A 23,907-nucleotide genomic window follows, 5' to 3' on the forward strand; every position below is an offset into this window, starting at 1 on the left:
AACTTCCTAGGGGAGCCTGTGTGTAAATGGAACTCTGGCTCATCCATGGAGCAGTGACCAGATCTCCTGTCTGCCAGCTCTCCCAGGGAGCTGAACAGATCACAGTGGGGATGTTTGAGGGAAAAACACTGGATGGATCTGTGTCCTTCTCTCTCTCTCTGTCCCTCACCTCTGTGTCCCTCTCTCTCTCTGTCCCTCGCCTCCGCATTCCCCCCATCTCTCTCTCTGTCTGTCCCTTGCCTCTGTATTCTCCATGACACACACTCTCTCTCTCTCTGTTTTTGTCCCTGTGTCTGTCTGTGTTTTTCTCTCTCTCTCTCTCTCTCTCTCCCTCTCCCTGTCCCTGAGTTTGTCCGTCTGCCTCTGTCTGCGTGTTTAAGTCCCTGTCTCTGTCTGTCTCTCTCTCTCTCCTCTGTGTGTTCCTGTCCCTGGGTTGGTTTCTTGCTATCTCTGTGTCTGTGTGTGTCTGTCTCTCTCTCTCTCTCTCTCTCTCTCTCTCTCTCTCTCTCTCTCTCTCTTCCCCCCCCTCCGTTCTGTCTGTCTGTCCCTGTGTCTGTCTGTCTCTTTCACTCTCTCCCTCTCTGTGCATCCCTGTGTCAGTCTCTCTCTCTCTCTTTGTGTTCTTGTCTCTCTCTCTCTCTCTCTTGTTTGTTCTTGTCTGTGAATTGAGCTTTGTTTGCCGCCCCCTCGACACTCAAGCACCCTCTGCTTTAATCACCCATGCCAGATGAACATTTTAAATACAGGTTCAGAAATGGCCTGGTTTCAGGAGACAATGAGACAAGCTGCGGTTTCCCATTGAGAGTGGGAGAAGCAGAGGTTTCGAGTGTCCGCTCTGAGCTGTGGGTATTGATATGCAATGAGCACCTGGCCCTGCAGCGAAAGCAGAACTCTCGAGGATTTTGTTCGTACATCACCCACGAGTCCAGTCCCCAAAATTAGAGCTGCCTTTTAAACAAACAAAAAAAAAAACCGTCCTGCTGTGACTGAGTCAAAGCCATGGCAAACCCGTTAGTCTAAGATAAAATGCCATCCCATTTTAGACTAACGGGTTTTGGATTGTGCTTGACACAACCTCACAGTCCTATTTAGCCAACCTGTGTTTCTGGAGAGCAGTCCTTGTGACACAGGAAACGTCGCAACCAATTTGCGCACAAGCAAGCTCCCACAGGTGAGTGAGCTTCTGCTGATCTGATGCTTGCTGTTATTGCTGGAAAGTTTGAACGTGGGCCTCAGGGGCACTGGGAGAACTGTCGCAGGCCGCGCTGTTGTAAAGACCTTTGCTTGTGCCGTCGGGAGCAGGTACCTACTGGACGGGGCCGAGTCGAGCAGTGAGGAGCTGGAGGAGGACGAGGAATGGAGTAGCGGCCCGACGGCTCAGCTGGCAGACAGGAAGGTATGACCAGGCACACACACGGTCAGAGCGGTGCTAGAAAAGCGCAGCAGGTCAGGCAGCACCCGAAGGGTAGGAGAATCGACTGTTTCGGGCAAAGCCTTCATCAGGATGAAGGCAGGAAGCCTCTGGGGTGGAGAGATAAATGGGAGGGGGGTTGGGGCTGGGGGCAAGGTAGCCGAGAGTGCAATAGGGGAATGGAGGTGGGGGTAAAGGTGATAGGTCAGGGAGGAGGGTGCAATGGATGGTGGGAAGGGAGATTGGCAGGTAGGACAGGTCGTGAGGATGGCGCTGAGCTGGAGGTTTGGAGCTGGGTGAGGTGGAGGGGGAGGGCGAGGGGAAGTGAGGAAACTGGTGAAGTCCACATTGATGCCATGGGGTTAAAAGTCTTCTGAGGCGTTTCTCCTCCAGGCGTCGGGTGGTGAGGGAGCGGCGGTGAAGGAGGTCCAAGACCTCCATGTCCTCGGCAGAGTGGAGGGGGAGTTGAAATGTTGGGCACGGGGCGGTGTGGTTGATTGGTGCGGGTGTCTCGGAGATGTTCCCTAAAGCGCTCTGCTAGGAGGCGCCCAGTCTCCCCAATGTAGAGGAGACCGCATCGGGAGCAACGGATACAATAGATGATATTGGTGATGTGCAGGTAAAACTTTGATGGATGTGGAAGGCTCCTTTAGGGCCTTGGATAGAGGTGAGGGAGGAGGTGTGGGCACAGGTTTTACAATTCCTGCTGTGGCAGGGGAAGGTGCCAGGATGGGAGGTGGGTTGTAGGGGGGGGCATGGACCTGACCAGGTAGTCACGGAGGGAATGGTCTTTAAGGAAAGCGGAAAGGGGTGGGGAGGGAAATATATACACGCGGTCATAGGGGAGGGTCAGGCTGCGCCTTTACAGCTCAGCTCTGTCCAAGGACAGCAATCCAATGGGCCGATCGGTCAGGAGCATTCCAAATCCGTTCCGTGTTGATTCTCTTGTTGTTTTGAAATGGGTTGAGCCGAAGACCGTCTGAGGGAGCGGGTCTATTCCCAGAGCTCGGTTTCAGAACTCCCTTCACTGATCTCCGACCTCCTCCATTACAGACCACGCCCCCAGAGGGGTCTCGCAACCTGCCAGCCAAGGAGCACAGAGTCACCCCCAGGCCAGAGCCTCCGAGAACAAGCCAAGGCGACCCTGGGCCAGCTCGTCATCGAGCGGCCAGCCCAGGCCCCTGAGTCCGGATGAAGACTATGGAGGATCCACTGATGAAGATTTGCCAGGTTTGGGGATTCTGGGAGCAAGGGCAGCACTGAGGGAACTGTACAAAACCACAAACTGTAACCCCCTCTGTCCCTACACCCCCTCCCTATCTCTGTAACCCCCTCCAGCCCCTACACCCCCCTCCCTATCTCTGTAACCCCCTCCGGCCCCTACACCCCCCTCCCTATCTCTGTAACCCCCTCCGGCCCCTACACCCCTCCCTATCTCTGTAACACCCTCCGGCCCATACACCCCCTCCCTATCTCTGTAACCCCCTCCAGCCCCTACACCCCCCTCCCTATCTCTGTAACCCCCTCCGGCCCCTACACCCCCCTCCCTATCTCTGTAACCCCCTCCAGCCCCTACACCCCCCTCCCTATCTCTGTAACCCCCTCTGGCCCCTACACCCCCCTCCCTATCTCTGTAACCCCCTCTGCTCCTACACCCCTATCCCTATCTCTAACCCCCTCCAGCCCCTACCCCCCTCCCTATCTCTGTAACCCCCTCTGGCCCCTACACCCCCCCCCCCTCCCTATCTCTGTAACCCCCTCTGGCCCCTACACCCCCCCCCCCCCCCCCCTATCTCTGTAACCCCCTCCGGCCCCTACACCCCCCTCCCTATCTCTGTAGCCCCCTCTGGCCCCTACACCCCTATCCCTATCTCTAACCCCCTCCAGCCCCTACCCCCCTCCCTATCTCTGTAACCCCCTCTGGCCCCTACACCCCCCCCCCTCCCTATCTCTGTAACCCCCTCTGGCCCCTACACCCCCCCCCCCCCCCCCCCTATCTCTGTAACCCCCTCCGGCCCTACACCCCCCTCCCTATTTCTGTAACCCCCTCTGGCCCCTACACCCCCTCCCTATTTCTGTAACCCCCTCTGGCCCCTACACCCCCTCCCTATCTCTGTAACCCCCTCCAGCCCCTACACCCCCTACCTATCTCTGTAACCCCCTCCTGCCCCTACACCCCCTCCTGCCCCTACACCCCCTCCTGCCCCTACACCCCCTCCTGCCCCTACACCCCCTCCCTATTTCTGTAACCCCCTCCGGCCCCTACACCCCCTCCCTATCTCTGTAACCCCCTCCAGCGCCTACACCCCCTACCTATCTCTGTAACCCCCTCCTGCACCTACACCCCCTCCCTATCTCTGTTACACCCTCTGGCCCCTACACCCCCTCCCTACCTCTGTAACCCCCTCCAGCCCCTACACCCCCTCCCTATCTCTGTAACCCCCTCCTGCCCCTACACCCCCTCCCTATCTCTGTAACCCCCTCCAGCCCATACACCCCCTCCCTATCTCTGTATCCTCCAGATAGCGCAGGCTGCGTGGAGGTGTGAGAGTAATGAGAGCGATCTGTGCGCCAGGACAGACACGATGGACTAAGTGGCCTGTGCATTTCACCTATATCTGTGCACAGTGCAAGTTGTACCTCCTCGAACGTACAGCTGCAGATCTGTTTTTTTTTTAATCGCCGCGGAAATATCCTCCAGCTGTGGGTGACAAGAGTGGGAAAATGGCTGCCTAATCTGATTGGTTTGTTTTCTGTTCTTACCAGTTCCTGGGAGGAGCTTTGATGGCGATTCTGGCTGTGACACTGAGGATGAACTCAAAAGGTAGCTATCTCCTTTCTGAAGCTGATGTGTGAGCCTGCATTTACGTAGTGCCTTGATAACAGAAAGCAATGTCAATCTCATCAAATCTGACCCGACATGATGTCACGAGGCCTGTTAGATATGGGTAATTCCTGAAGAAGGGCATGTGCCCGAAACGTCGAATCTTCTGTTCCCTGGATGCTGCCTGACCTGCTGTGCTGTTCCAGCAATAAAGTTTCAGCTCAGATATGGGTAACCAACAGCTTGGCCAAACAGGGAGGTTTCTAACTTACATTCTGCTCTCAACCAGGGAGAGTGAGTGGCTGGGGGAGGAGAATGGTGTCAGCTGGGGGACTGGGGGGTGGGGAATGGTGTCTGCTGGGAGACTGGGGGGAGGGGAATGGTGTCTGCTGGGAGACTGGGGGAGAGGGGAATGGTGTCTGCTGGGAGACTGGGGGAGAGGGGAATGGTGTCTGCTGGGAGACTGGGGGAGAGGGGAACGGTGTCTGCTGGGAGACTGGGGAGAGGGGAACGGTGTTTGTTGGGAGACTGGGGGAGAGGAGAACGGTGTCTGCTGGGAGACTGGGGGAGGGGGGAACGGTGTCTGCTGGGAGACTGGGGGAGAGGGAACGGTGTCTGCTGGGAGACTGGGGGAGGGAGGAATGGTGTCTGCTGGGAAGCTGGGGGAGAGGGGAATGGTGTCAGCTTGGGGGACTGGGGAGAGGGGAATGGTGTCTGCTGGGGGGGGGGAATGCTGCCAGCTGGGAGACTGGGGGACAATAGACAATAGGTGCAGGAGTAGGCCATTCTGCCCTTCGAGCCTGCACCACCATTCAATATGATCATGGCTGATCATCCTTAATCAGTATCCCGTTCCTGCCTTATCTCCATAACCCTTGTTTCCACTATCCTTGAGAGCTCTATCCAACTCTTTCTTAAATGAATCCAGAGACTGGGCCTCCACTGCCCTCTGGGACAGAGCATTCCACACAGCCACCACTCTCTGGGTGAAGAAGTTTCTCCTCATCTCTTCCCAAAATCCACAAACCTGACTGCCCCGGACGACCCATCGTCTCAGCCTGCTCCTGCCCAACCGAACTCATCTCGGCATACCTCGACACGGTCCTGTCCCCATTAGTCCAAGAACTCCCCACCTACGTTCGTGACACCACCCACGCCCTCCACCTCCTCCAGGATTTCCGCTTCCCCGGTCCCCAACGCCTCATCTTCACCATGGACATCCAGTCCCTGTACACCTCCATCCCCCATCACGAAGGACTCAAAGCACTCCGCTTCTTCCTTTCCCGCCGTACCACCCAGTACCCTTCCACCGACACCCTCCTTCGACTGACCGAACTGGTCCTCACCCTGAACAACTTTTCTTTCCAATCCTCCCACTTTCTCCAAACAAAAGGAGTAGCCATGGGCACCCGCATGGGCCCCAGCTATGCCTGCCTCTTCGTAGGGTATGTGGAACAATCCATCTTCCGCAACTACACTGGCCCCACCCCCCATCTTTTCCTTTGCTACATTGATGACTGTATCGGCGCTACCTCGTGCTCCCACGAGGAGGTTGAACAGTTCATCCACTACACTAACACCTTCCACCCCGACCTCAAATTCACCTGGACAGTCTCGGACTCCTCCCTCCCCTTCCTAGACCTTTCTGTTTCTATCTCAGGCGACCGAATCAACACGGACATCTACTACAAACCAACCGACTCCCACAGCTACCTGGACTACACCTCCTCCCATCCTGCCCCCTGTAAAAACGCCATCCCATTCTCCCAATTCCTTCGTCTCCGCCGCATCTGCTCCCAGGAGGACCAGTTCAAAATACGTACAACCCAGATGGCCTCCTTCTTCAAGGACCGCAATTTCCCCCCCGACATGGTCGACGATGCCCTCCACCGCATCTCCTCCACTTCCCGCTCCTCTGCCCTTGAGCCCCGCCCCTCCAACCGCCACCAGGACAGAACCCCACTGGTCCTCACCTACCACCCCACCAATCTCCATGTACAGCGCATCATCTGCCGTCACTTCCGCCATCTCCAAACAGACCCCAGCACCAAGGATATATTTCCCTCCCCTCCCCTATCAGCTTTCCGTAGAGACCACTCCCTCCGCGACTCCCTTGTCAGATCCACACCCCCCACCGACCCAACCTCCACTCCCGGCACCTTCCCTTGCAACCGTAGGAGGTGCAACACTTGCGCCCACACCTCCCCCCTCACTTCTATCCAAGGCCCCAAAGGAAACTTCCATATCCGCCACAGATTCACCTGCACCTCCACCCACATCATCTACTGCAGCCGGTGTGGCCTCCTCTATATTGGGGAAACAGGCCGCCTACTTGCGGAGCGATTCAGAGAGCACCTCTGGGCCACCCGGACGAACCAACCCAACCAACCTGTAGCACAGCATTTCAACTCCCCCTCCCACTCCACCGAGGATATGCAGGTCATTGGACTCATCCACCGCCAAACCACAACAACCCGACGGTCGGAGGAGGAGCGTCTTATCTTCCGACTGGGAACCCTCCAACCGCAGGGGATGAACTTGGACTTCACCAGTTTCTTCATCCCCCCTCCCCCCACCTTGTCTCAGCCGGATCCCTCCAGCCCGGCACCGCCTTCCTGACCTGCAGTCTTCTTCTTGACCTCTCCGCCTCCATCCTACTCCGACCTATCACCCTCACCTTGACCTCTTTCCACCTATCACATTTCCAACGCCCCTCCTCCGAGTCCCTCCTCCCTACCTTTTATCTTCTCCTGCTGAACACTCTCTGCTCATTCCTGAAGAAGGGCCTGTGCCCGAAACGTCGAATCTCCTGTTCCCTGGATGCTGCCTGACCTGCTGTGCTGTTCCAGCAATAAAGTTTCAACTCTCCTCATCTCTGTCCTAAATGGTCTACCCCGTATTTTTAAGCTGTGTCCTCTGGTTCGGCACTCACCCATCAGCGGAAACATGTTTCCTGCTGCCAGAGTGTCCAATCCTTTAATAATCTTATATGTCTCAATCAGATCCCTTCTCAGTCTTCTAAACTCAAGGGTATACAAGCTCAGTCGCTCCAGACTTTCAGCATAAGATAGTCCTGCCATTGCAGGAATTGACCTCGTGAACCTACACTGCACTCCCTCAATAGCCAGAATGTCTTTCCTCAAATTTGGAGACCAGAACTGCGCACAGTACTCCAGGTGTGGTCTCACCAGGGCCCTGTACAGCTGCAGAAGAACCTCTTTGCTTCTATACTCAATCCTTCTTGTTATAAAGGCCAGCATGCTATTAGCCTTCTTCACTGCCTGCTGTACCTGCATGCTTACCTTCATTGACTGGTGTACAAGAACATCCAGATCTCTCTGTACTGCCCCTTTACCTAAATTGATTCCATTTAGGTAGTAATCTGCCTTCCTGTTCTTGCCACCAAAGTGGATAACCATACAGTTATCCACATTAAACTGCATCTGCCATGCATCTTGACCACTCACCTAACCTGTCCAGGTCACCCTGTAATCTCCTAACATCCTCCTCACATTTCACCCTGCCACCCAGCTTAGTATCATCAGCAAATTTGCTAATGTTATTACGAGATAGCAGATAGGGAGGGGAATGGTGTCTGCTGGGACACTGGGGGAAGGGGAATGGTGTCTGCTGGAACACTGGGGGGAGGGGAATGGTGTCGGCTGAGACACTGGGGGAAGGGGAATGGTGTCAGCTGGGACAGTGGGGGGGGGAAGGGGGAATTGTGTCAGCTGGGGGAGGGGGAATTGTGTCAGCTGGGGGAGGGGGAATTGTGTCAGCTGGGGGAGGGGGAATGGTGTCAGCTGGGAGAGTGGGGGGAGGGGGAATGGTGTCAGCTGGGAGAGTGGGGGGGAGGGGAATGGTGTCAGCTGGGAGACGGGGGAGGGGAAATGGTGTCAGCTGGGACAGTGGGGGTTAGGGGGAATGGTGTCAGCTGGGACAGTGGGGGTTAGGGGGAATGGTGTCAGCTGGGAGAGTGGGGGGAGGGGGAATGGTGTCAGCTGAAGAGTGGGGGGAGGGGGAATGGTGTCAGTGAGGAGAGGGGGAATGGTGTCAGCTGGGAGAGTGGGGGGGGAGGGGAATGGTGTCAGCTGGAGAGTGGGGGGGAGGGGAATGGTGTCAGCTGGGAGAGTGGGGGGGAGGGGAATGGTGTCAGCTGCGAGAGTGGGGGGGAGAATGGTGTCAGCTGGGAGACGGGAGGGGAAATGGTGTCAGCTGGGAGACGGGCGAGGGGGAATGGTGTCAGCTGGGAGGGAGGGGGAATGGTGTCAGCTGGGAGACGGGGGGAGGGGAAATGGTGTCAGCTGGGAGGGAGGGGGAATGGTGTCAGCTGGGAGACGGGGGGAGGGGAAATGATGTCAGCTGGGAGACGGGGGGAGGGCAAATGGTGTCAGCTGGGAGGGAGGGGGAATGGTGTCAGCTGGGAGACTGGGGGGTGGGGGAATGGTGTCAGCTGGGAGACTGGGGGGAGGGGAAATGGTGTCAGCTGGGAGGGAGGGGGAATGGTGTCAGCTGGGAGACTGGGGGGTGGGGGAATGGTGTCAGCTGGGAGACTGGGGGGAGGGGAAATGGTGTCAGCTGGAGGGAGGGGGAATGGTGTCAGCTCGGAGACTGGGGGGTGGGGGAATGGTGTCAGCTGGGAGACTGGGGGGAGGGGGAATGGTGTCAGCTGGGAGACGGGTGGGGGAGGGGGAATGGTGTCAGCTGGGAGAGTGGGGGGTGGGGGAATGGTGTCAGCTGGGAGACTGGGGGGTGGGGGAATGGTGTCAGCTGGGAGACGGGTAGGGGAGGGGGAATGGTGTCAGCTGGGAGAGTGGGGGGGGAGGGGAATGGTGTCAGCTGGGAGAGTGGGGGGAGGGGAATGGTGTCAGCTGGGAGACGGGGGAGGGGAAATGGTGTCAGCTGGGACAGTGGGGGGGGGAGGGGGAATGGTGTCAGCTGGGAGAGTGGGGGGAGGGGGAATGGTGTCAGTGGGGAGAGGGGGAATGGTGTCAGCTGGGAGAGTGGGGGGGAGGAGAATGCTGTCAGCTGGGGGACTGGGGGGTGGGGAATGGTGTCTGCTGGGAGACTGGGGGAAGGGGAATGGTATCTGCTGGAACACTGGGGGGAGGGGAATGGTGTCGGCTGAGACACTGGGGGAAGGGGAATGGTGTCAGCTGGGACAGTGGGGGGGGGAGGGGGAATGGTGTCAGCTGGGAGAGTGGGGGGAGGGGGAATGGTGTCAGCTGGGAGAGTGGGGGGAGGGGGAATGGTGTCAGCTGGGAGAGTGGGGGGGAGGGGAATGGTGTCAGCTGGGAGAGTTGGGGGAGGGGAATGGTGTCAGCTGGGAGAAGGGGGAGGGGAAATGGTGTCAGCTGGGACAGTGGGGGTTAGGGGGAATGGTGTCAGTTGGGAGAGTGGGGGGAGGGGGAATGGTGTCAGCTGGGAGAGTGGGGGGAGGGGGAATGGTGTCACTGGGGAGAGGGGGAATGGTGTCAGCTGGGAGAGTGGGGGGGAGGGGAATGGTGTCAGCTGGGAGAGTGGGGGGGAGGGGAATGGTGTCAGCTGGGAGAGTGGGGGGGAGAATGGTGTCAGCTGGGAGACGGGGGGAGGGGAAATGGTGTCAGCTGGGAGACGGGGGGAGGGGAAATGGTGTCAGCTGGGAGACGGGGAGGGGGAATGGTGTCAGCTGGGAGACGGGGAGGGGGAATGGTGTCAGCTGGGAGACGGGCGAGGGGGAATGGTGTCAGCTGGGAGACGGGGGGAGGGGAAATGGTGTCAGCTGGGAGGGAGGGGGAATGGTGTCAGCTGGGAGACTGGGGGGTGGGGGAATGGTGTCAGCTGGGAGACTGGGGGGAGGGCAAATGGTGTCAGCTGGGAGGGAGGGGGAATGGTGTCAGCTGGGAGACTGGAGGGAGGGGGAATGGTGTCAGCTGGGAGACTGGAGGGAGGGGGAATGGTGTCAGCTGGAGACTGGGGGGAGGGGGAATGGTGTCAGCTGGGAGACTGGGGGGAGGGGGAATGGTGTCAGCTGGGAGACGGGGGGGGAGGGGGAATGGTGTCAGCTGGGAGAGTGGGGGGAGGGGGAATGGTGTCTGTGGGGAGAGGGGGAATGGTGTCAGTGGGGAGAGGGGGAATGGTGTCAGCTGGGAGAGTGGGGGGGAGGGGAATGGTGTCAGCTGGGAGAGTGGGGGGAGGGGAATGGTGTCAGCTGGGAGAGTGGGGATGAGAATGGTGTCAGCTGGGAGAGTGGGGAGGAGAATGGTGTCAGCTGGGAGACGGGGGGAGGGGAAATGGTGTCAGCTGGGAGACGGGGGGAGGGGAAATGGTGTCAGCTGGGAGACGAGGAGGGGGAATGGTGTCAGCTGGGAGACGGGGGGAGGGGAAATGGTGTCAGCTGGGAGGGAGGGGGAATGGTGTCAGCTGGGAGACTGGGGGGAGGGGAAATGGTGTCAGCTGGGAGGGAGGGGGAATGGTGTCAGCTGGGAGACTGGGGGGTGGGGGAATTGTGTCAGCTGGGAGACGGGGGGGGAGGGGGAATGGTGTCAGCTGGGAGGGAGGGGGAATGGTGTCAGCTGGGAGACTGGAGGGAGGGGGAATGGTGTCAGCTGGAGACTGGGGGGAGGGGGAATGGTGTCAGCTGGGAGGGAGGGGGAATGGTGTCAGCTGGGAGACTGGGGGGTGGGGGAATGGTGTCAGCTGGGAGACTGGGGGGAGGGCAAATGGTGTCAGCTGGGAGGGAGGGGGAATGGTGTCAGCTGGGAGACTGGAGGGAGGGGGAATGGTGTCAGCTGGAGACTGGGGGGAGGGGGAATGGTGTCAGCTGGGAGACTGGGGGGAGGGGGAATGGTGTCAGCTGGGAGACGGGGGGGGAGGGGGAATGGTGTCAGCTGGGAGAGTGGGGGGAGGGGGAATGGTGTCAGCTGGGAGAGTGGGGGGAGGGGGAATGGTGTCACTGGGGAGAGGGGGAATGGTGTCAGCTGGGAGAGTGGGGGGGAGGGGAATGGTGTCAGCTGGGAGAGTGGGGGGGAGGCGAATGGTGTCAGCTGGGAGAGTGGGGGGGAGAATGGTGTCAGCTGGGAGACGGGGGGAGGGGAAATGGTGTCAGCTGGGAGACGGGGGGAGGGGAAATGGTGTCAGCTGGGAGACGGGGAGGGGGAATGGTGTCAGCTGGGAGACGGGGAGGGGGAATGGTGTCAGCTGGGAGACGGGCGAGGGGGAATGGTGTCAGCTGGGAGACGGGGGGAGGGGAAATGGTGTCAGCTGGGAGGGAGGGGGAATGGTGTCAGCTGGGAGACTGGGGGGTGGGGGAATGGTGTCAGCTGGGAGACTGGGGGGAGGGCAAATGGTGTCAGCTGGGAGGGAGGGGGAATGGTGTCAGCTGGGAGACTGGAGGGAGGGGGAATGGTGTCAGCTGGAGACTGGGGGGAGGGGGAATGGTGTCAGCTGGGAGACTGGGGGGAGGGGGAATGGTGTCAGCTGGGAGACGGGGGGGGAGGGGGAATGGTGTCAGCTGGGAGAGTGGGGGGAGGGGGAATGGTGTCTGTGGGGAGAGGGGGAATGGTGTCAGTGGGGAGAGGGGGAATGGTGTCAGCTGGGAGAGTGGGGGGGAGGGGAATGGTGTCAGCTGGGAGAGTGGGGGGAGGGGAATGGTGTCAGCTGGGAGAGTGGGGATGAGAATGGTGTCAGCTGGGAGAGTGGGGAGGAGAATGGTGTCAGCTGGGAGACGGGGGGAGGGGAAATGGTGTCAGCTGGGAGACGGGGGGAGGGGAAATGGTGTCAGCTGGGAGACGAGGAGGGGGAATGGTGTCAGCTGGGAGACGGGGGGAGGGGAAATGGTGTCAGCTGGGAGACTGGGTGGTGGGGGAATGGTGTCAGCTGGGAGACTGGGGGGAGGGGAAATGGTGTCAGCTGGGAGGGAGGGGGAATGGTGTCAGCTGGGAGACTGGGGGGTGGGGGAATTGTGTCAGCTGGGAGACGGGGGGGGGAGGGGGAATGGTGTCAGCTGGGAGACGGGGAGGGGGAATGGTGTCAGCTGGGACAGTGGGGGGGGAGGGGGAATGGTGTCAGCTGGGAGAGTGGGGGGAGGGGGAATGGTGTCAGCTGGGAGAGTGGGGGGAGGGGAATGGAACACATGTCTTCAATCCCAAAGAGGACGTTATCCGAACCGTGAAGCACACTCGAGCAGGGGCATGGGTGAGCACCGGGTTAGGAGTGGCTCAGAAACATTCATTTTCAGTCCGAGTGCAGGATCAAACATCACATCAAAGGACCTTCTTAGGGATCGTCATGATAAAAGGCTTCACCATGCTCTCTCTCTGTCTCTCTCGCTCTCTCTCTCTTCAGTAATCAATTATCCATTTCATTTAAAATAAAACTTCCCCCACTCCCCAATCTCTGTAACCCCCTCCAGCCCCTACACCCCCTCCCTATCTCTGTAACCCCCTCCAACCCCTACACCCCTTCCCTATCTCTGTTACCCCCTCCAGCCGCTACACCCCTTCCCTATCTCTGTAACCCCCTCCAGCCGCTACACCCCTTTCCTATCTCTGTAACCTCCTCCAACCCCTACACCCCCTCCCTATCTCTGTAACCCCCTCCAGCCGCTACACCCCTTCCCTATCTCTGTAACCTCCTCCAACCCCTACACCCTCCTCCCTATCTCTGTAACCCCCTCCAGCACCTACACCCCCTCCCTATCTCTGTAACCCCCTCCAGCCCCTACACCCCCTCCCTATCTCTGTAACCCCCTCCAGCCGCTACACCCCTTCCCTATCTCTGTAACCCCCTCCAGCCCCTACACCCCTTCCCTATCTCTGTAACCCCCTCCAGCCGCTACACCCCTTCCCTATCTCTGTAACCCCCTCCAGCCCCTACACCCCCTCCCTATCTCTGTAACCCCCTCCAGCCCCTACACCCCCTCCCTATCTCTGTAACCCCCTCCAACCCCTACACCCCTTCCCTATCTCTGTAACCCCCTCCAGCCCCTACACCCCCTCCCTATCTCTGTAACCCCCTCCAGCCCCTACACCCCCTCCCTATCTCTGTAACCCCCTCCAACCCCTACACCCCCTCCCTATCCCTGTAACCTCCTCCAACCCCTACACCCCCTCCCTATCACTGTAACCCCCTCCAGCCCCTACATCCCCTCCCTATCCCTGTAACCTCCTCCAACCCCTACACCCCCTCCCTATCACTGTAACCCCCTCCAGCCCCTACACCCCCTCCCTATCTCTGTAACCCCCTCCAACCCCTACACCCCCTCCCTATCCCTGTAACCTCCTCCAACCCCTACACCTCCTCCCTATCACTGTAACCCCCTCCAGCCCCTACATCCCCTCCCTATCACTGTAACCCCCTCCAGCCCCTACATCCCCTCCCTATCCCTGTAACCTCCTCCAACCCCTACACCCCCTCCCTATCCCTGTAACCTCCTCCAACCCCTACACCCCCTCCCTATCACTGTAACCCCCTCCAGCCCCTACATCCCCTCCCTATCCCTGTAACCTCCTCCAACCCCTACACCCCCTCCCTATCACTGTAACCCCCTCCAGCCCCTACATCCCCTCCCTATCCCTGTAACCTCCTCCAACCCCTACACCCCCTCCCTATCTCTGTAACCCCCTTCAGCCCCTACACCCCCTCCCTATCTCTGTAACCCCCTCCAACCCCTACACCCCCTCCCTATCTCTGTAACCCCCTCCAGCCCCTACACCCCCTCCCTATGTCTGTAACCCCCTCCAGCCCCTACACCCCTTCCCTATCTCTGTAACCTCCTCCAGACCCTACACCCCCTCCCTATCTCTGTAACCCCCTCCAGCCCCTACACCCCCTCCCTATCTCTGTAACCCCCTCCAGCCCCTACACCCCCTCCCTATCTCTGTAACCCCCTCCAGCCCCTGCACCCCCTCCCTATCTCTGTCACCTCCTCCAACCGCTATAACCCTCAGGTGGGTTAGCATTGCTCCAGTTCCCGTCCCTTGCGGCTCCCCTGGGTGTGTTCCCTGCCCGGCTACACCCGTACGTTCAGCCCACTCATGCCCTCAGGCCTGGAATATCTTTTCTGTCACATGTCCGTCCCCGTGCACTGCCATGTCTCCAGCTGATGGCTCATCCCCACCTCCTCCAGGCGCGGTTGGATGATGGAGAGCAAATGCAGGCTCTATCCCGTGGAAGGAATCTGAAAGTCCCTCTCTCTCATTGTCCTTTAAAGGTGCTCCTTTTAAACTCAGAAGTAGCTCTTTGGAACTTTGAGAGACCTCTCCCCGATATTCCGAGCTCGGGCTCTGTTGCAGGTTTCTATGTGTGACCTGTCACTCCATTTGAACACCTCCGTGCTATTTCTACCATGTCAATCTTATTCTTGCTCCATGTGTGAGCTGCTTCCCGTTCTGAGCTGTGCTATCAGCAAGGGTAGGCTTTGATCTTCTGTAACTGGGCTTCTCCATTTCAGGGTCCAGGAATACAATCAGAAGCAGCTGCAGGCCAAGGAGGAAATCAATCCGTACGCTGGCTCCACGGACGAAAATACAGACGTGGAGGAGAGTGGCGCTGGAGACGCTGATCTCCCCATCCCCGAGCTCCCTGGTGAGTCCTGCACCACCTTCCCAGTGCTGAGTGGGTGCACAGCGAGGTGCACTTTCTCCATTAGCCGAGAGGGGAGGGACGTCGCTATCAGTTAAAAGGGTGAAGAGGAGAAACTGTTTCCACCCTGTGGTCAGTGGAAATGTGGAATCCAATGCCTGAGACCGTCAAACTCTGCTCACATTGAAGCAGTGCACTCAGTTCTGATATAACCTGATAGTTCAGTTCTCGCTCAATAAGAAAATCCCGCAATATCAGCACCATTTACACTACCGGCACTGGAGTCAGTGCAGGGAAGGAAAGTTCATGTGCGACAAATAACCGTCTAAATTCTTCCGTCAGGTGAAAGCCAATTTGTGTTGAAGAAACCTGCGTTACACAGAACTGATTGTACCCAGATACTCACTCGCGCTGCTATAGCCTCCCGGGATGTGGACTCATATGTTTGAATGTGGGATTAGTGTACTCAGACGTATGTTGACCCAATGTGTGTCGGGCTGCACTCTAAGCTTCAGTGAGCTATAATGGACATCAGGCAGCCATTATTAATGGTGGTGAATTTGCACCCAAACAAATCCATGGAAATCCCTTTAGGATGTAGGCTTTTACGGCCCAGGTTCGGGGATGTCTCCTTTAGTCCCCGGGATCGGGGATGTCTCCTTTAGTCCCCGGGATCGGGGATGTCTCCTTTAGTCCCCAGGATCGGGAATGTCTCCTTTAGTCCCCGGGATCGGGAATGTCTCCTTTAGTCCCCGGGATCGGGGATGTCTCCTTTAGCACCTGGGATCGGGGATGTCTCCTTTAGTCCCTGGGATCGGGAATGTCTCCTTTAGTCCCCAGGATCGGGAATGTCTCCTTTAGTCCCCGGGATCGGGGATGTCTCCTTTAGCACCTGAGATCGGGGATGTCTCCTTTAGTCCCTGGGATCGGGAATGTCTCCTTTAGTCCCCAGGATCGGGAATGTCTCCTTTAGTCCCCGGGATCGGGGATGTCTCCTTTAGCACCTGAGATCGGGGATGTCTCCTTTAGCCCCTGGGTTCGGGAATGTCTCCTTTAGTCCCCAGGATCGGGAATGTCTCCTTTAGTCCCCGGGATCGGGGATGTCTCCTTTAGCACCTGAGATCGGGGATGTCTCCTTTAGTCCCTGGGATCGGGAATGTCTCCTTTAGTCCCCAGGATCAGGAATGTCTCCTTTAGTCCCCGGGATCGGGGATGTCTCCTTTAGCACCTGGGATCGGGGATGTCTCCTTTAGTCCCCGGGATCGGGAATGTCTCCTTTAGTCCCCGGGATCGGGGATGTCTCCTTTAGCCCCTGGGATCGGGGATGTCTCATTTAGCCCCTGGGATCGGGGATGTCTCATTTAGCCCCTGGGATCGGGGATGTCTCATTTAGCCCCTGGGATCGGGGATGTCTCATTTAGTCCCTGGGATCGGGGATGTCTCCTTTAGCCCCTGGGATCGGGGATGTGTCCTTTAGCCCCTGGGATCAGGGATGTCTCATTTAGCCCCTGGGATCGGGGATGTCTCATTTAGTCCCCGGGATCGGGGATGTCTCATTTAGCCCCTGGAATCGGGGATGTCTCATTTAGCCCCCGGGATCGGGGATGTCTCATTTAGCCCCCGGGATCGGGGATGTCTCATTTAGCCCCTGGGATCGGGGATGTCTCATTTAGCCCGTGGGATCGGGGATGTCTCATTTAGTCCCCAGGATCGGGAATGTCTCCTTTAGTCCCCGGGATCGGGGATGTCTCCTTTAGCACCTGAGATCGGGGATGTCTCCTTTAGTCCCTGGGATCGGGAATGTCTCCTTTAGTCCCCAGGATCGGGAATGTCTCCTTTAGTCCCCGGGATCGGGGATGTCTCCTTTAGCACCTGAGATCGGGGATGTCTCCTTTAGCCCCTGGGTTCGGGAATGTCTCCTTTAGTCCCCAGGATCGGGAATGTCTCCTTTAGTCCCCGGGATCGGGGATGTCTCCTTTAGCCCCTGGGATCGGGGATGTCTCATTTAGCCCCTGGGATCGGGGATGTCTCCTTTAGTCCCCGGGATCGGGGATGTCTCCTTTAGTCCCCGGGATCGGGGATGTCTCCTTTAGCCCCCGGGATCGGGGATGTCTCATTTAGCCCCTGGGATCGGGGATGTCTCATTTAGCCCGTGGGATCGGGGATGTCTCATTTAGCCCCTGGGATCGGGGATGTCTCCTTTAGTCCCTGGGATCGGGGATGTCTCATTTAGCCCCTGGGATCGGGGATGTCTCCTTTAGCCCCTGGGATCGGGGATGTCTCCTTTAGCCCCTGGGATCGGGGATGTCTCCTTTAGCCCCCGGGATCGGGGATGTCTCCTTTAGCCCCTGGGTTCGGGAATGTCTCCTTTAGTCCCTGGGATCGGGGATGTCTCCTTTAGCCCCTGGGATCGGGGATGTCTCCTTTAGCCCCCGGGATCGGGGATGTCTCATTTAGTCCCCGGGATCGGGGATGTCTCATTTAGTCCCTGGGATCGGGGATGTCTCCTTTAGTCCCTGGGATCGGGGATGTCTCATTTAGCCCCTGGGATCGGGGATGTCTCATTTAGCCCCTGGGATCGGGGATGTCTCCTTTAGCCCCCGGGATCGGGGATGTCTCATTTAGTCCCTGGGATCGGGGATGTCTCATTTAGTCCCTGGGATCGGGGATGTCTCCTTTAGTCCCTGGGATCGGGGATGTCTCATTTAGCCCCCGGGATCGGGGATGTCTCATTTAGCCCCCGGGATCGGGGATGTCTCCTTTAGTCCCTGGGATCGGGGATGTCTCCTTTAGCCCCTGGGATCGGGGATGTCTCATTTAGTCCCTGGGATCGGGGATGTCTCCTTTAGCCCCTGGGATCGGGGATGTCTCCTTTAGCCCCTGGGATCGGGGATGTCTCCTTTAGCCCCCGGGATCGGGGATGTCTCATTTAGCCCCCGGGATCGGGGATGTCTCATTTAGCCCCCGGGATCGGGGATGTCTCATTTAGCCACTGGGATCGGGGATGTCTCCTTTAGCCCCTGGGATCGGGGATGTCTCCTTTAGCCCCTGGGATCGGGGATGTCTCCTTTAGTCCCTGGGATCGGGGATGTCTCATTTAGCCCCCGGGATCGGGGATGTCTCCTTTAGCCCCTGGGTTCGGGGATGTCTCCTTTAGCCCCTGGGATCGGGGATGTCTCCTTTAGCCCCCGGGATCGGGGATGTCTCCTTTAGCCCCCGGGATCGGGGATGTCTCATTTAGCCCCTGGGATCGGGGATGTCTCATTTAGTCCCCGGGATCGGGGATGTCTCCTTTAGCCCCTGGGTTCGGGGATGTCTCCTTTAGCCCCTGGGATCGGGGATGTCTCCTTTAGCCCCCGGGATCGGGGATGTCTCATTTAGCCCCTGGGATCGGGGATGTCTCCTTTAGCCCCTGGGTTCGGGGATGTCTGAGTTTTGTTACTGAGCTGGCTTATAAGTCCGTTTCTGTCATAAATGCTTCTGGTTCCCATGAGAAATGGCAGCAGCGTTAATGACCTTTCCACCTCCATGTGCGTTAACTCTTACCCGTTTTGTTTGCGACAGATCTTTTTCTGGGGAAGCACTTCCTGCTGTACGGGGAATTCCCCAACGATGAGCATCGAATGTTGAGCCGCTACATTACCGCCTTCAACGGGTGAGTCGGGTTGGGTTGCTTGATTATGGGCCGAAGGCACGCTCTCACCCAGCGCCACAGATAACCCTGGCGCGCGCTCGCTCGCTCGCTCGCTCTCTCTCTCTCTCTCTCTCTCTCTCTCGCTCGCGCGCGCTCTCTCTCTCTGCCTTCTCTCTCTGCCTTCTCTCTGTCTCTCTCTGCCTTCTCTCTTTCTCTCACTGTCTTCTCTCTTTCTCTCACTGCCTTCTCTCTTTCTCTCACTGTCTTCTCTCTTTCTCTCACTGCCTTCTCTCTTTCTCTCACTGCCTTCTCTCTTTCTCTCTCTGCCTTCTCTCTCTCTCTCTGCCTTCTCTCTCTCTCTCTGCCTTCTCTCTCTCTCTGCCTTCTTTCTCTCTCTGCCTTCTTTCTCTCTCTGCCTTCTTTCTCTCTCTGCCTTCTCTCTCTCTCTGCCTTCTCTCTCTCTCTGCCTTCTCTCTCTCTCTGCCTTCTCTCTCTCTCTGCCTTCTCTCTCTCTCTGCCTTCTCTCTCTCTCTGCCTTCTCTCTCTCTCTGCCTTCTCTCTCTCTCTGCCTTCTCTCTCTCTCTGCCTTCTCTCTCTCTCTGCCTTCTCTCTCTCTCTGCCTTCTCTCTCTCTCTGCCTTCTCTCTCTCTCTGCCTTCTCTCTCCTCTGCTTCTCTCTCTCTCTGCTTCTCTCTCTCTCTGACTTCTCTCTCTCTCTGCTTCTCTCTTCTCTTTCTGTCTCTGCCTTCTTTCTCTCTCTGCCTTCTTTCTCTCTCTGCCTTCTTTCTCTCTCTCGCCTCTCTTTCTTCTCTGCCTTCTCTCTCTCTCTCTGCCTTCTCTCTCTCTCTGCCTTCTCTCTCTCTCTGCCTTCTCTCTCTCTCTGCCTTCTCTCTCTCCTGCCTTCTCTTTCTCTCTCTGCCTTCTCTTTCTCTCTCTGCTTCTCTCTCTCTCTCACTCTGCCTTCTCTCTCTCTCTCTGCCTTCTCTCTCTCTCTGCCTTCTCTCTCTCTCTCTCTCTCTGCCTTCTCTCTCTCTCTCTCTCTTTCTCTTCTCTCTCTCTCTCTCTCTCTTCTCTCTTACTCCTCTCTCTCTCCTCTCTTTCTCTTCTCCCCTCTTTCTCCTTCTCTTCTCCCTTCTCTTCTCCCTTCTCTTCTCTTCTCCCTCTCTTCTCCCTCTTCTCTTCTCCCCTCTTCTCTTCTCCCCTCTTCTCTTCTCCCTCTTCTCTTCTCCCCTCTTCTCTTCTCCCCTCTTCTCTTCTCCCCTCTTCTCTTCTCCCTTCTCTTCCCCCTTCTCTTCCCCCTTCTCTTCCCCTTCTCTTCCCCCTTCTCTTCCCCTTCTCTTCCCCCTTCTCTTCTCCCCTCTTCTCCCCTCTTTCTCCCCTCTTCCTCCCCTCTTCTCCCTCTTCTCCCCTCTTCTCCCTCTTCTCCCTTCTCTCTCCCCCTTCTCTCCCCCTTCTCTCCCCCCCTTCTCTCCTCCCTTCTCTTCTCCCTTCTCTTCTCCTCTTCTCTTCTCCTCTTCTCTTCTCCCCTTCTCTTCTCCCCTTCTCTTCTCCCCTTCTCTTCTCCCCTTCTCTTCTCCCCTTCTCTTCTCCCCTTCTCTTCTCCCCTTCTCTTCTCCCTTCTCTTCTCCCCTTCTCTTCTCCCCTTCTCTTCTCCCCTTCTCTTCTCCCCTTCTCTTCTCCCCTTCTCTTCTCCCCTTCTCTTCTCCCCTTCTCTTCTCCCCTTTCTCTTCTCCCTTCTCTTCTCCCCTTCTTCTTCTCCCCTTCTCTTCTCCCCTTCTCTTCTCCCCTTCTCTTCTCCCCCTTCTCTTCTCCCCTTCTCTTCTCCCTTCTCTTCTCCCCTTCTCTCTCCCCTTCCTTTCTCCCCTTCTCTTCCTCCCCTTCTCTCTCCCCTTCTCTTCTCCCCTTCTCTTCTCCCCTTCTCTTCTCCCCTTCTCTTCTCCCCTTCTCTTCTCCCCTTCTCTTCTCCCCTTCTCTTCTCCCCTTCTCTTCTCCCCTTTCCTTTCTCCCCTTCTCTCTCCCCTTCTCTTCTCCCCTCTCTTCCCCTTCCTCTTCTCCCTCTCCTTCTCTTCTCTTCTCCTCTTCTCTTCTCCTCTTCTCTTCTCTCTCCTCTTCTCTTCTCTTCTCCTCTCTCTTCTCCTCTTCTCTCCTCTCTCTTCTCTCCTCCTCTTCTCTTCTCTTCTCTTCTCCTCTTCTCTTCTCCTCTTCTCTTCTCTTCTCCTCTTCTCTTCTCCTCTTCTCTTCTCCTCTTCTCTCTCTTCTCCTCTTCTCTTCTCTTCTCTTCTCTTCTCCTCTTCTCTTCTCCTCTTCTCTTCTCCTCTTCTCTTCTCCTCTTCTCTTCTCCTCTTCTCTTCTCTCTTCTCTTCTCCTCTCCTCTTCTCTTCTCTTCTCTCTCTTCTCTTCTCCTCTTCTCTTCTCTTCTCCTCTTCTCTTCTCCTCTCCTCTTCTCTCTCTTCTCTTCTCTTCTCCTCTTCTCTTCTCCTCTTCTCTTCTCCTCTCCTCTCCTCTCCTCTCCTCTCCTCTCCTCTCCTCTCCTCTCCTCTCCTCTTCCTCTCCTCTCCTCTCCTCTTCTCTCCTCTTCTCTCCTCTTCTCTCCTCTTCTCTCCTCTCTCTCCTCTTCTCTCCTCTCTCTCCTCTTCTCTCCTCTTCTCTCCTCTTCTCTCCTCTTCTCTCCTCTTCTCTCCTCTTCTCTCCTCTTCTCTCCTCTTTTCTCTCTCTCTCTTAGGCGTCCAAAATGGCTTGCCCCCCGGCCCATACCAAGACTGGGCCCTGCTGTCCAGGCTGTAGTTAAACTCCTCTGCCAGTAGAGAGTTCACTCCAACCTGTCAAGTCCCCTCCAGATTCTCTCTTTGAAAGAGATCACGGAAGGGGATGGTGAAACTCAGGATCAGCCGTGATGGTGGATCACCTCAATGAGTCGATTGGTCTCCTCTCCCTTCCTCTTCCTATCCAGGTATCCCCAGCTGTTCAAATGTTCGCTTTATGCCTCTTTGCTTTCACAAAAGTCCTACGTTAGTACCTGCTTTCGCTAACTGAAAGTAATCCGAAGAGGATTTTGGCTTTTACGAGAAAAGGCAAACTGTTTCCTCTATAAACGAATGTTTCTTCGCTTTTTACCATTTCGGTTTACAAAAGGTTTCATAGGAACGCTGCACTTTCGGATAGCGGGGATGGGGGGGGGGCTACCTGTATGGAGGCCCCTCCCATCAAGCCCCACCAGCCAAGATGGTGGTTACAGCTGAGCAGCCCCCACCCCCGCCCGACTCTCTACTTGCTGCCTCATGTGACACGCGTGTTCCTTTTCCCTACGCGTGCAGGGCCCTGGAGGAGTACATGAACGACTCTGTAAACTACGTGATCACGGCAGAGGAGTGGGATGACCGATTTGACGAGGTGAGATGGGAGGGTGTGTTTCATATCTCTGAGCAGACAGCGGTGAACGTGGCGTTGAGAGCTCAGACCGCTGCTTCACACGCAGTCCCTTCGTTACTTTCAAAACTTGGTACATCCTTTTATCAAGAGATTCCAGTCACAGGCATTCCCCACCTGAAGAATAATACCACTGCTGGCTTCATTGTGCAGAATTAGGCTTTTGTGAGAATGGAGACACACCGTGGAAGTTTTTAGTTTGGCTTTAACCAGGCAGGTCTTCCTTCAGCACTGACCCTCCGACAGTGTGGCACTCCCTCGGCACTGACCCTCCGACAGTGCAGGGCTCCTCGGCACTGACCCTCCCACAGTGTGGCACTCCCTCGGCACTGACCCTCCGACAGGTGGCACTCCCTCGGCACTGACCCTCCGACAGTGCAGCGCTCCCTCGGCACTGACCCTCCCACAGTGCAGCGCTCCCTCAGCACTGACCCTCCCACAGTGCAGCGCTCCCTCGGCACTGACCCTCCGACAGTGCGGCACTCCCTCAGCACTGACCCTCCGACAGTGCGGCACTCCCTCGGCACTGACCCTCCCACAGTGCAGCGCTCCCTCAGCACTGACCCTCCCACAGTGCAGCGCTCCCTCAGCACTGACCCTCCCACAGTGCAGCGCTCCCTCAGCACTGACCCTCCGACAGTGCAGCGCTCCCTCAGCACTGACCCTCTGACAGTGCGGCGCTCCCTCAGCACTGACCCTCTGACAGTGCGGCGCTCCCTCAGCACTGACCCTCTGACAGTGCGGCGCTCCCTCAGCAATGACCCTCTGACAGTGCGGCGCTCCCTCAGCACTGACCATCCGACAGTGCGGCGCTCCCTCAGCACTGACCCTCTGACAGTGCGGCGCTCCCTCAGCACTGACCCTCTGACAGTGCGGCGCTCCCTCAGCACTGACCCTCCGACAGTGCGGCGCTCCCTCAGCACTGACCCTCTGACAGTGCCGGCGCTCCCTCAGCACTGACCCTCCGACAGTGCGGCGCTCCCTCAGCACTGACCCTCCGACAGTGCGGCGCTCCCTCAGCACTGACCCTCCGACAGTGCGGCGCTCCCTCAGCACTGACCCTCTGACAGTGCGGCGCTCCCTCAGCACTGACCCTCTGACAGTGCGGCGCTCCCTCAGCACTGACCCTCTGACAGTGCGGCGCTCCCTCAGCACTGACCCTCTGACAGTGCGGCGCTCCCTCAGCACTGACCCTCTGACAGTGCGGCGCTCCCTCAGCACTGACCCTCTGACAGTGCGGCGCTCCCTCAGCACTGACCCTCTGACAGTGCGGCGCTCCCTCAGCACTGACCCTCTGACAGTGCGGCGCTCCCTCAGCACTGACCCTCTGACAGTGCGGCGCTCCCTCAGCACTGACCCTCTGACAGTGCGGCGCTCCCTCAGCACTGACCCTCTGACAGTGCGGCGCTCCCTCAGCACTGACCCTCTGACAGTGCGGCGCTCCCTCAGCACTGACCCTCTGACAGTGGCGGCGCTCCCTCAGCACTGACCCTCTGACAGTGCGGCGCTCCCTCAGCACTGACCCTCTGACAGTGCGGCGCTCCCTCAGCACTGACCCTCTGACAGTGCGGCGCTCCCTCAGCACTGACCCTCTGACAGTGCGGCGCTCCCTCAGCACTGACCCTCTGACAGTGCGGCGCTCCCTCAGCACTGACCCTCTGACAGTGCGGCGCTCCCTCAGTACTGACCCTCTGACAGTGCCCACTCCCTCAGCACTGACCCTCCGACAGTGCGGCGCTCCCTCAGCACTGACCCTCTGACAGTGCGGCGCTCCCTCAGCACTGACCCTCCGACAGTGCGGCCCTTCCTTAGCACTGACATTGTTTTATTCCCAAATTTCTGAAAAGGGCTTTGAGGCTGCGTGTATCTGATTCAGACGCAAGAGTGTGGGAGAGGGGGAGCACTGATGTAAAACTGGGAGCCGTGAATTGGGGTACAGACAGTTGGGTTTGGTGTGAGCAATCGTTTGACTTGTACAAACGGATGATGTGATTTGACCCTTTCTGCCTCTCAGGCTCTGACGGAGACTCCAACCTGCCTTTGTGAAGCC

The 23,907-nt window shown here is 57.7% G+C and overlaps 1 protein-coding gene across 1 annotated transcript in view; it reads left to right on the top strand.

The window, feature by feature from the left end:
- Window positions 1-22,031, top strand: part of LOC122544247 (DNA repair protein XRCC1-like) — a 60,027-nt gene extending 37,996 nt beyond the window's left edge. Inside the window, 7 exon segments of the mRNA XM_087981098.1 lie at window positions 1,303-1,396; window positions 2,465-2,560; window positions 2,563-2,641; window positions 4,178-4,235; window positions 14,668-14,801; window positions 18,363-18,453; window positions 21,746-22,031. Coding sequence (XP_087837224.1) covers window positions 1,303-1,396; window positions 2,465-2,560; window positions 2,563-2,641; window positions 4,178-4,235; window positions 14,668-14,801; window positions 18,363-18,453; window positions 21,746-22,016 — 823 coding nt within the window. The 3' untranslated portion in view covers window positions 22,017-22,031.
- The last annotated feature ends 1,876 nt before the right edge of the window (window positions 22,032-23,907 follow it).

Source organism: Chiloscyllium plagiosum, unplaced genomic scaffold, assembly GCF_037043375.1.
Source record: "Chiloscyllium plagiosum isolate Xiang-an unplaced genomic scaffold, Cpla_swu_hap1 HiC_scaffold_38, whole genome shotgun sequence".
Lineage (NCBI taxonomy): Eukaryota > Metazoa > Chordata > Chondrichthyes > Orectolobiformes > Hemiscylliidae > Chiloscyllium > Chiloscyllium plagiosum.